Genomic DNA, 11,098 nt, shown 5'->3' on the forward strand with positions numbered 1-11,098 from the left:
CGTGTGTGTATATCTATGTTTATTCTCTGTCTGGTTTTCCTATCTATAATTAAAAGTTTCTTATATTGAATATGGTCACACTATATTGTAGGAACTTGAAACTCTCAAAGAACTAAAAACCAATAACATTATGAGAATAACTGTGTCTGTGCTCCAAAGAAAATAAGAATAGAGCTGGGCAGTGGTGGCACACACCTTTAATCCCAGCACTTGGGAGGCAGAGTGGATCTCTGAGTTTGAGGCCAGCCTGGTCTACAGAGTAAGTTCCAGGACAGCCAGGGCTACACAAAGAAACCCTGTCTCAAAACAACAACAACAACAACAACAACAACAACAACAAAACAATAAAAACAAAAAAGAAAAAGAAACAAGGGAATAAGAGACTACCTTAGCAGTTTATCATCCTTGGACTTGGAGTCTCAGAACACTCAATATACTCTCTTATGAGCATGAATTATACAGTTGCTAGTCCTCCCTCGCATTGAAAAGGGCAAGTTTTAAGACATGGTACTGCTGGGTCCATAAGGAATGAAATTCTAAACAAGTTGCCATTAGCAGTGGTTAGCAACTATCTTCTCACAAAGGCTCTCTCTCCCACTCAGGTACGGCAACGTCCTCACCTCATTCCGAGCTAGAAAGTGCAGGTGCAATCCTGGATGACAAAGAAGATGCTTACTTTACAGAGATCCGCAATTTCATTGGGAATAGCAACCATGGAAGCCAGTCTCCTCGGAGCATGGAGGAGAGGTAAAGCAGTTCTTGCAGACATTTCTGTACTCACGTACCCAGGACTACAGTTATTGCTGATGCTGGTGGCTGGTGCTTTTTTGAATATGGTGATGTAATGTTACACATACTAGCTGATTAATTTTTCTCTGTCATGTGTGTGTGTGGTGTGCTTGTGTGTATGTTTACATGTGTATGAGTTCCCATGTACATGTGTACAGACGCTGTGGAAGCCTGAGGTTGAAATCAGGCATCTTCCCCAATTATTTTTCCACCTTATTCATTGAGGTAAGGTCTCTCAGTCAAATCTAGAGCTTCACTGATAATTGCTAGTTTTGCTAGCCAGCTCTTTTCTAGCATCCTTAGTCTTTATTTTCTGGGCCCCTATTTTCACTCAGCATTTATATGGGTTTGGGGGGACCCCAACCTTTGTCGTCTTGATTGGACAGCCAGTGCTTTAAGTGCTGAGCCATCTCTTTAGCTCCATATTAGTTAATTTAACTTTCACAATGACCTCGTGAAAGTGACTGCAATGCTATCAACAAAGGATTGGGGACATCAAAGGTTAATGACTCGCCAGAAGTCATGTAAATAATTGATGAGTTGTAACCTGGGCTATTTGTTTTGCAGCCCGTTTCACTACCAGGCAGTTCTGCTTACCTTGGCACCTAAATAAAATATTTTAACAAAAAATTTAAACACCAGAAGGAAACTCACAATTGTCATTGTTAGCTTTGACTCTATATCATATGGTATTAACAGATAGCACCGGCCATTGTTAGCTTTGACTATGTATCATATGGTATTAACAGATGGCCCATGACACATTTCTTTTTTGTGTCTCCATCATGCCTATCTCTCTTTTTATAGATATCAGGGTAAATTTGTATATGTATACATTGATTAGTCCAATGTGTTTTGCCTGAAGCTATTTGAGAACTTTCCAATTAATATCCAATTATTTCCCCGTGTTTTTTATTATTTATTATTACTCTCAAACTAGCTTTAGTAGACATAGCTGTGCTTGATCTAGTATCAACATCTGGATCAAGCATGTTAATAGAGGAGAAACTAATGCCATTGATAATTGTCCATTCATCCGCACTTGACTGTGCATGTAGAGTTAATAAAATGGTATTTTACTCAAACTTTTCTTATGTATCACTTATCATTAAGTTATAACTAAGTATGTGGTATTGAAGAACTATGCTTCTCTGACCATAGCCTATTAAATTGGAATATTTTAAACATCATGAAGTTAATTGATGAAGATTCTATGACTTTTAAACAGAGAAGGGTTATTGTACCAGTGTGCTTAATTTCATATGCTGGTAAAAGCCAAGACTAATCATTTCAGATTGTGTTTCAAGGAAGTTCATGTCAGATAACAAATGTTCTAACCAAAATAATAGCAAAACAAGCAAATGCTCTAGTTCTTTATTTTGTGTAACTGCAGCTAAGGAAAAGAGAAAGAAAATGCTTTTCGGCATCTAAGACATTATAAGAACTATAGCATCTCCTACTTGGATGTCCTGTTCCCTCTGCTTGCCTCTCTTCCAGTGTAAGTGGGACTTAGACAGAGCCATTGTTCAGCAGTACAAAACGGAGCTAGTCATAAACATTATATACACCTTAAAGTCTGATTCACTAGTGCAAATATGTAATACTAAAATCACCATTTGAGTTCTGAAAAGTCTATTCAAATTTGATAGTTCAGAACTGGTGACTCTGAAGCTGCACAGCTGCAACATCTGGCTTCAACATGTCTAAACATAGAAGTAGAGAGCTGAGTCACTTGACTTTCCCAGTCTCAGCAGCTATCAGGCTACCTTTGATGAATAATTTATCCCAATAAATTGCCATATTTCAAAGCATAATTAACAAATAGGTTTTCTTCATTGTGCTGGCTTTTGTTGTTTTTGGTTTTCATCCATGGTCTCTTTCATTCTTATACTTTCACTTTCTTACTTTAAAAAAAATTCCATCCATTCAAGCTAGCAAGTTGGCAGTGTATCTGAAAACTAATAGTTTATGTCTGCGGAAAAATATGTTTTCATCATTCTTTTTGGTAAAAGAGGATAAGAGGTTGTATAAAGTGTTCAACAATGATGTTACTTTTTCTGGTCAAATGCATTTGTACTTTGTACTTGTGTCATATCGAAGGTTGTTGCATATACATATCAATTTAATTCTGAGGAATCTAAACATTAAGTTTGACATGTTTTTATGTGGGAACTGCTGCGTATGCTTTCTGATCTTTCATGAACTGAAAACTCATTTCATGTCATACATAAGAATCCCTGTCTACAACAATAACTGAAGACTGTGCATTTCTGATATAGTAACTAGATAGCGGAGCATGGTAACAAAAGATTATGGAGGGACCTAGGGCTTAGATGCGTGGATGCCTATGACGGTTCATATCTTAACATACTGTCTGAGCCTGATCATCTTCCTTGTTCATGTATGTTTCAAAGTCACCTTCTTTTTTCAAAGAATTTATAATTATGTTATTTTTAGAGCTAAAACTGAACATATCCGCGGGATGGTGGTGGTGCATGCCTATAATCCCAGCACATGGGAGGCAGAGGCAGGCAGATTTCTGAATTTGACACCAGCCTGGTCTACAGAGTGAGTTTCAGGACAGCCATGGCTACACAGAGAAATCCTGTCTCGAAAACAAATAAACAAACAAACAACAACAACAACAACAACAACAAAAACAAACCAAACATATCCAAATTTTGTTTATATTGATCACCATTCTAACATTATACATGCATACAATTTTCATAGATGGAATTTGTATAGTAAGTTACCCTTGAGTCATCTATTGCAATCATTGCAAATGTAAACAGAAATATTATGGAGGACAATTTAAATTGAAAAGAGATTTTTTTGCATTGTTAGTTGTGGCTGCTAAGTCAGTTTCAAAAGCTGTTAGCTCATTTAAATTTCTAGTTGATGTACACCCTCTGTGTTTTCTTAGAAAACAAAGAACTTTTTTTTGCTGTTAGACAATTTAATATCATTTAGAAGGAGCCAAGATAAGTGGGCTCTCAATAACTCCAAGCTTGAGTATCATGTCCAAGAGGAGAGGACCATACCTGCATCCAGGAGCAATGAATACCCACGGCTCCTTGGCAACCCCTTTCCCATTGTGTTTGGAGTCTTAGACTCAGTGTGTGTGTGTGTGTGTGTGTGTGTGTGTGTGTGTGTGTGTGTGTGTGCGTGCGTGAGTGTGTGTGTGTTTAAGCTGTTGTCTGTCATCATGGCTCAGGGATATATGTTTTTCAGAAATCAATTACTTTAAACGGTGGGTACTTAAATGGTAATTACGTACATTATGCAGAGAAAACATTCGTATGCTTTTATATTGCACACACCATATCATTTATCAGCAGCGATAAGAAATCGGAGACTGGGGCTGCTTTTCCTGTTCTGCCAGTGGCTGCATTTGTAGTCCAAGTAATCATCCAATTATTTTTTTTCTTTGCTCGCCTCTTTGTGAAATCACTTTATTTTCCCAAGGTTGCAGTGAGGCACACACAATACAAATTTCTTTTGTAAGCGTTGAATGTTTAAACTGTTGTTAGGGAGATGAGCTAACTGCATGTTTAAAAATCAAGCCATAATTGATCCGTTTACTCTTTATGCTCTTGAAAGGATGAATGGCAGTCACTTCAAGGATGAAAAGGCTTTGGCAACCAGCCACAATTCAGATTTATTGGATGATGAAGAAGTAGAAGATGAGGTGTTGTTGGATGAGGAGGATGAAGACAATGATATTCCTGGAAAACCTAGAAAGGAGCTGGGGGTCACTAATTTAGATGAGGAAATCCCGGAGGATGACTTTGAAGACGCGGGTGCCCTGGAGATGAGTTGTAAGGCGTCCCCAGTGAGGTGAGTGCCTTGCAACTTGGCAAGCCAAGTGACAGACTCAGGGGACTGTTGTACGAATTCCTCCTGCTCTGCTCAGCTACTGGAAGAATGTGTTAGATTATGAGGAATTTGTGAAGTAACAAACCATGAAAGTTCAATTTGACCTGGGAAAGGCACACACAGTGCATCAGTTTTACATAGAGGAAAATGAGGAGGCAGGGAACATGATCTACAGGCGTGTAAATACATTAGTATTTGTGGAACTCCAGTGGCCCCAAGGCAGGAAAGATGAGTAAAGATTACACAAGTACTTATTTTGAGATTCAATGTATGAACTTCAGAATATATATATATATATATTTCATCATGACTAAGTCCATTCAACAATCTACTACAATCGTACCTCAAGACATTTAAGATAAATTTTACAGATTATAAATTTTTAATTGGAAAGACTCAATAAATAGTTAAAGTATTATATTAAACAAATATTATATTTCTGTAATGATAAGGTATCCTGACTGAATAATTTTATAACTGACTTTAAAAGAAGTTTTCAAGGGTATGACTTCTGTTTCCACACATTGTGGAGTTTTTATGTCATTGACTTTACTTCAGATATATGCTTGGCTTTAGTCAATAAAATATTAAAGGAAAATATATCAAGATACGGTATTTTGGAAATATTTTTAAACTAGCGATTATTGCATGCTACTTGACACAACAAATGCAGTATAAAGTTTGACAGCTGTTAAGATACAATTGAAAATGACTTGATGAGACAAAAAAAAAAACTGCCTAAGAAAACCCAATTTCTGTGCTTTCCCATTGGTTCATTTTAGGTATAAAGAGGAAGACTATAAATCTGGCCTTTCCGCTCTAGATCACATAAGGCACTTCACAGATAGCCTCAAAATGAGGGAAATGGAAGAGAATCAATACACTGACGCTGAGCTGGCCTCCTTTAGTTCTTCTCATGTGCCAGAGGAGCTCAAACAGCCGTTACACAGAAAGTCCAAATCACAGGTACAGACTCTTGCTGTAGTCCACAACCTGGGACCCTGCATGCAAGTGTGCATTGCTTTGATGAGCACCAGTAAACATGGCCACCTTGCAGCATTCTAGAAGTCAAGCAGAGTTGGGTGCTTTCTTGATGATGTTCCTGGTTTTGCTCTGCCAAAGATCATTGCCAAAATTAATGGTTTCATTACATGTCAGTGAAACCATTGACATGCAAGCTGCATTCTGCCCTGAAACTTCTATGACAAACCTGACCATTCCATGAGTCTACTGTTAGTTTTTTTTTCCCTTCTGTTTTGAGTGTACACACAACTTACTTTCAAATTCTCTCATTAGCTCAGGATTGTTTTCTGACCATTTCATTTCTTTAGCTTCTGTTGGCATACATGTGTTCTGAAACTATTATTTTCTCTCTGCTACATCTAGTGAATTCTTATGTTCAGTTCATTTATTATCATCAGATAATGAACTCCAGAGTTTAGGGTTAAACTGAGGCCAGAAATACAAAGATCTGCACCAATTTAGTGACAGATCTGGAAGTAAAGCCTGTGAGTTTTTACTGAGTAGTGAATTACCCCTCCCCAACCCCCGACTCATGATAGACCAGCCTATGGCAACTAGAAATCATTCCAACAAAGGATTCACAAATACCAATAAAAGAGCTCAGTTCTTTTGTTAAAAGATAAAGGGAGTCAGTAATTTTTTTTTATTACAGCTACACTCAACTCAATTGTTTATTCTGGGCTATTTTAAAAGGACAAGTAACTTGTAATTTTTTTACACTGTTGAATTGTGTGATTCACTTAGAAGATTTTGGAAGTTGCATGGCATTTCACAACAATTGGGCCATGTTCACATGTACGTTTAGATACAAATTCTTTAAGATGTTTTGTGTTGGTCTTAACAGTGATATAGTAAAATCTATGCTAAGATGATGTGATTGCTGATCATGGTGTCAATTTGACTATAGATGTGGGGCATGTTATGGCAGAAGGATAATAGAAATCATTTGCAATCTTTACATTCTATAAAAGTATGTGATATTACATATGGAAATAGAAAAAATAATATTCATTCCAAAATGGATACACAGTCATCATCTACATAGTGGGTTTAACAGCTTATGTCATCTTGGCAGAATCATGTAGATGCTTATGGATGGACATCATTTCCTCATTGTAAGAGAAGGGTGGGAAGTTCTCTCTCTCTCTCTCTCTCTCTCTCTCTCTCTCTCTCTCTCTCTCTCTCTCTCTCTCTCTCTCTCTTCTATGATGCAATGGGCTAATCATGACTTCTCAGTTTCTAATGTTAACAATGAGCTATCCAGAGCCACTTAGAGCTATCTGTAAGCAGTTATGGCTTCAACAGATCCCTTGTTTGCCAGCTGTCAGAGATTCCTAGAGGGGCCAAGCTTTCTTTCTTTTAGTTCTCCCACCCCAAATACTGTAAAACATATAATAGCTATCAAAACTATTCGTTATGAGAGAATGCCAAATGGTTTGAGGATGAAGAGACAATGGCTGTGGCACTCCTTAAGGACCCACATTTTGAGGTCAATGTCCTGTCTAGATATGGCAACAGCTAGTATCACAATAAGTATAAGCATGTATAAACTAGCTGGTGTTTTTTGCTTCAATATACATATATGTGTATATATATTCTATTAAATACTTGTCTAAACTAAATTGATCAAGAGTCTCTTTATCCATTCACTTGTCATTAATTCATTTATTCTCTGACTCAACAGTTGTCTCCTTGGTTCTGGGGAACTGGACATTTATCCTCATGTTTAGTAGCCATCTGATTACCAAAGAGTACACACTTGGTGTCATATTTTTAAAATAGTTTTCTGGTGCTTTTCTCAAGTATTTATATATTAACTCTGTAATTTGTATAGTCATTGAATCCAACATCACTGATCAGCAAAATAGCGACTTTATCTTGCTGTCGGAATTTCCATGAGGAAAATTTTATTCTAAAGCAACTAATTCCCTAATAGGTACCAATCTGCATGGAGCATTCTGAACGGAGTCTTATGTTTCCTATATAACCATTGGAGACAGTACTATTATTTTTTTATGGTTGTCTCTACCTTGTATAAAGAAATTAAAACTCAAGAGGTACAGTGACTTCCCCAAGGTTACCACAAAGGACCAGTGGCCTGTAGTATCTGCCCTTAATTCTTAGTTATTTTTCACAGCACCTGGCAATAGAGTTCATGGTTAAGGAATATTAGTTAGATAAACACTAAGATTCTTGTCCAAACTCAGAAGGCAAATCTCATATATAAAATCAAATGTGTCTCAGTCATTAAAATACTTGCTCTGTAAGCATAAGGACATGAGTTTGAATCCCAGAACTCATGGAAAGAAAGCCACATATGATGGAAGGAGGGTCTCTGATACTCACAAGCTAGCCAGGTAGCCTACTTGGTGAGAGTTCTTGATAAGGGAGAGACCATGTTTCAAAACATAGGCTGTACTTTGCCTGATGAACAATATCCAATGCTAACCTTTACACAAACCCGTGTGATCATGTGTATTGAAACTTTCATGTGCAGATGTGTGCATATGCACACACACACACACACACACACACACACACACACACACACACCAAGTATGTGCATTGAGAGCAATGACCCAGCAAATCAAAATCAGCCCTTAATCTAACCAAATGACATGGTGAGAGAAGAAACCACAGGCTGGCCACATGTCTCAGCATGACTCCCTGAGATGAAATTGTGCTGAACAACAGAGGCATTTGTCTTTGTTTACAGACACTGGAATGTCTCTGGCAGGACTTTAATGATTCCACTTCAACAGCATTTTGACAAGCAAGTTTAGCAATGGATGAGACCCACAATAGCAAATCAACAGTGAAAAGTTCACTCACAAGTCAAGACCAAACACTTCATTTGAATATTTTACTTGGCGATGGTGAGGGAATCTCTAAACAGTTATTTGGAACTTGGCATGATCACAGGGAAGAAAGTGTCCCTCCTGTCAGAGCACTTCTGTGCACCGTCTGCTCAGTGGAGTCATGAGTAAGGGTTGCTTGGGAGTTGTTAGGTCCTCCTGCTTTGTTTTCTTTCTTGGTGGAACTTCCCTGGGCTCTCTTATTCTCAAGGGTGTCAGGTGTCTACAGGAGGTATTTTAAGCACAAAGTAGAACTTGAGAAAGGGCACTATATTGAAGGTTGGGCAGAAATAAGCCCTAGTTGCACCTTATTGAGGGACCTGGGAGAGGTCATTTACTTTCAAAAGTCTGGGTTACAAGGTGCAAGAGTCAGACCACCTCCTATGTAAGTTTGGCTAAGGTGAGCACTGATTTTATGCCATTTTGACCAAAAGAACTCAGTCCCATTTTCAAATATGCTCACAAAGTATGCTTCTGTTCAAGCTTTTAGGTCTAATATCTGTGGATTATATTTTTTAAATTAGATCTGCTGTTTTTGTTCAAATGCCACTCACTAAATCTCTTCTTTTTATTCCAGGCATATGCTATGATGTTGTCACTGTCTGACAAGGATTCCCTCCATCCCACCTCCCACAGTTCCTCCAACATGTGGCACAGCATGGCAAGGGCTGCAGCAGAATCCAGTGCCATCCAGTCCATAAGCCATGTATGACATTGTCAAGGTTGACCAGAGTGGGACCAAGTCCGACAGTCTCATGGCTCTTTCATACTGAACTCTTTACAAGACTGCCCAGCAGAATGCCTTATAACCCTGGAGGGTCACGCGTTTAAAGTCTGGTGACCTTAAACTGAATGAGTAAAGAAAGAGACAGAAAAAGGAAGCTATTTATTCTCGATATTTTGTTTTGCACAGCCAAGGCAGCTGCTGACTTCTGGAGGATCAATTAATCTAAAATGATTGGAGGCAAAAGAAAACCTCACTGGGGAAGGCACCTTTCATTCTCCTGCCGTAGGGCATAGGTGGGTGAGAGGAGCAGTTGAAATGGCAGCATTGATGTAAATGGACACTCCATAGAAATCAAACTCTGCTCTACAAGATCACCTGATCTGATCGGGAACAGTGGCTTTTAACTACCAGATTTAATTTTTTTTTCCTTTTTAAAGTTTTATGTAATTTAACCCTTTGAAGATGGAAGTAGTCAGAAGAAATGCACAATGATTATAGGAAGTGATAGCAAGAGTTTTTGTCACCCCCCCTACCTTTGGCCTTCTTAAGTATATTGTTTAAAATTAGGGAAAAAAGGGTATGTGTATATTGTAAACTATGGATGCTCATGCTCAGAGAGGTTAAGTCGGTGATATAACCTGTTCATCACCAGTACCACTGTACCACTAATACAATGTTTGCCAAATCCTTGTAATGACATCTTAAGTTTAGACAATCATGTCACTGTTTTTAATGTTTCAATTTTTTTGTGTGTGTTGTGTGTATCATGTATTTATTTGTTGGCAAACTATGGTTTGTTGATCAAAAAGAGCACTGTTCCCGTCAGCCACTATTTTATGATGTCTGAGGCACACCCCCTTTCTGGATTCTAAGGACCAAGGTGACATGACCTGTGTATGGGAGTGCCCAATAGTGTTTGGCTTTTCTTTACATTCCTTCCTTTTTGTTGTTGTTGTTGTTTTGTTTTCCTTTTTAATGAACTAAATACAAATAGATGCAACTTAGTTTTTGTAATACTGAAATCGATTCAATTGTATAAATGATTATAATTTCTTTCATGGAAGCATGATTCTTCTGATTAAGAACTGTACCCCATATTTTATGCTGGTTGTCTGCAAGCTTGTGCGATGATGTTATGTTCATGTTAATCCTATTTGTAAAATGAAGTGTTCCTGACCTTATGTTAAAAGAGAGAAGTAAATAACAGACATTATTCAGTTATTTTGTCTTTTATTAAAAAAACAGATTTTGTTTTTCCTTTTTGTTTGTAATCTCATTTGGAAATAATTGGCAAGTTGAGGTACTTTCTTCCAATGCTTTGTACAATATAAACTGTTATGCCTTTCAGTGCGTTACTGTGGGAGGAGCAACTAAAAAAAAAATAAAGACTTCCAAAAATGATGAAAAATAACGACTCCCCTGTGTGCTGCTTTCTTTTCTCATGCAATTTTAGTTCCCTTCTGGCATCCAAATGATCTAAAGATACAGTGATCTAAAGATACAGTGTTTAAGACCCTGATGCCCTAGCAGATTTGGGAAATGTAAGCATGTTTGTAAGATTTTGAGATGACACAGTGATAGATCTTAGCCAGCAATGAGTTCTGCTGCTTGTGGTGAACTTTATTCACAGTGCAAGTCAAGACCCGTAGGCTCCACTTCCCAGCTCTGGCATTCCTCCAGGGCTGCAGCACACATTGTAATCAGGACAGAGAGCAGCCTGTAACAATGTTTCTAGTGTTTCTTTCCTTTTTTTCTGGCTGGTGTATGTGTTCCAGGTATAAACCCATGGACTCACTATACACACTGGACAAGCAGTGTAACATTG

At 37.9% G+C, this 11,098-nt stretch overlaps 1 protein-coding gene across 14 annotated transcripts in view; it reads left to right on the top strand.

The window, feature by feature from the left end:
• Window positions 1–10,684, top strand: part of Mecom (MDS1 and EVI1 complex locus) — a 553,659-nt gene extending 542,975 nt beyond the window's left edge. For 11 of the 14 annotated variants that reach the window (XM_031376543.1, XM_031376544.1, XM_031376533.1 and 8 more), the window contains 4 exons: window positions 603–747; window positions 4,393–4,629; window positions 5,451–5,634; window positions 9,124–10,684. In XM_031376543.1, the coding sequence (XP_031232403.1) occupies window positions 603–747; window positions 4,393–4,629; window positions 5,451–5,634; window positions 9,124–9,258 (701 nt within the window). In that variant the 3' untranslated portion in view covers window positions 9,259–10,684. The remainder of the gene's footprint in view (window positions 1–602; window positions 748–4,392; window positions 4,630–5,450; window positions 5,635–9,123) is intronic. The other 3 variants (XM_031376545.1, XM_031376537.1, XM_031376538.1) reach the window with 1 other exon arrangement.
• The last annotated feature ends 414 nt before the right edge of the window (window positions 10,685–11,098 follow it).

The sequence above is a fragment of the Mastomys coucha genome, unplaced genomic scaffold, assembly GCF_008632895.1.
Source record: "Mastomys coucha isolate ucsf_1 unplaced genomic scaffold, UCSF_Mcou_1 pScaffold17, whole genome shotgun sequence".
In the NCBI taxonomy this organism is placed as follows: Eukaryota; Metazoa; Chordata; class Mammalia; order Rodentia; family Muridae; genus Mastomys; species Mastomys coucha.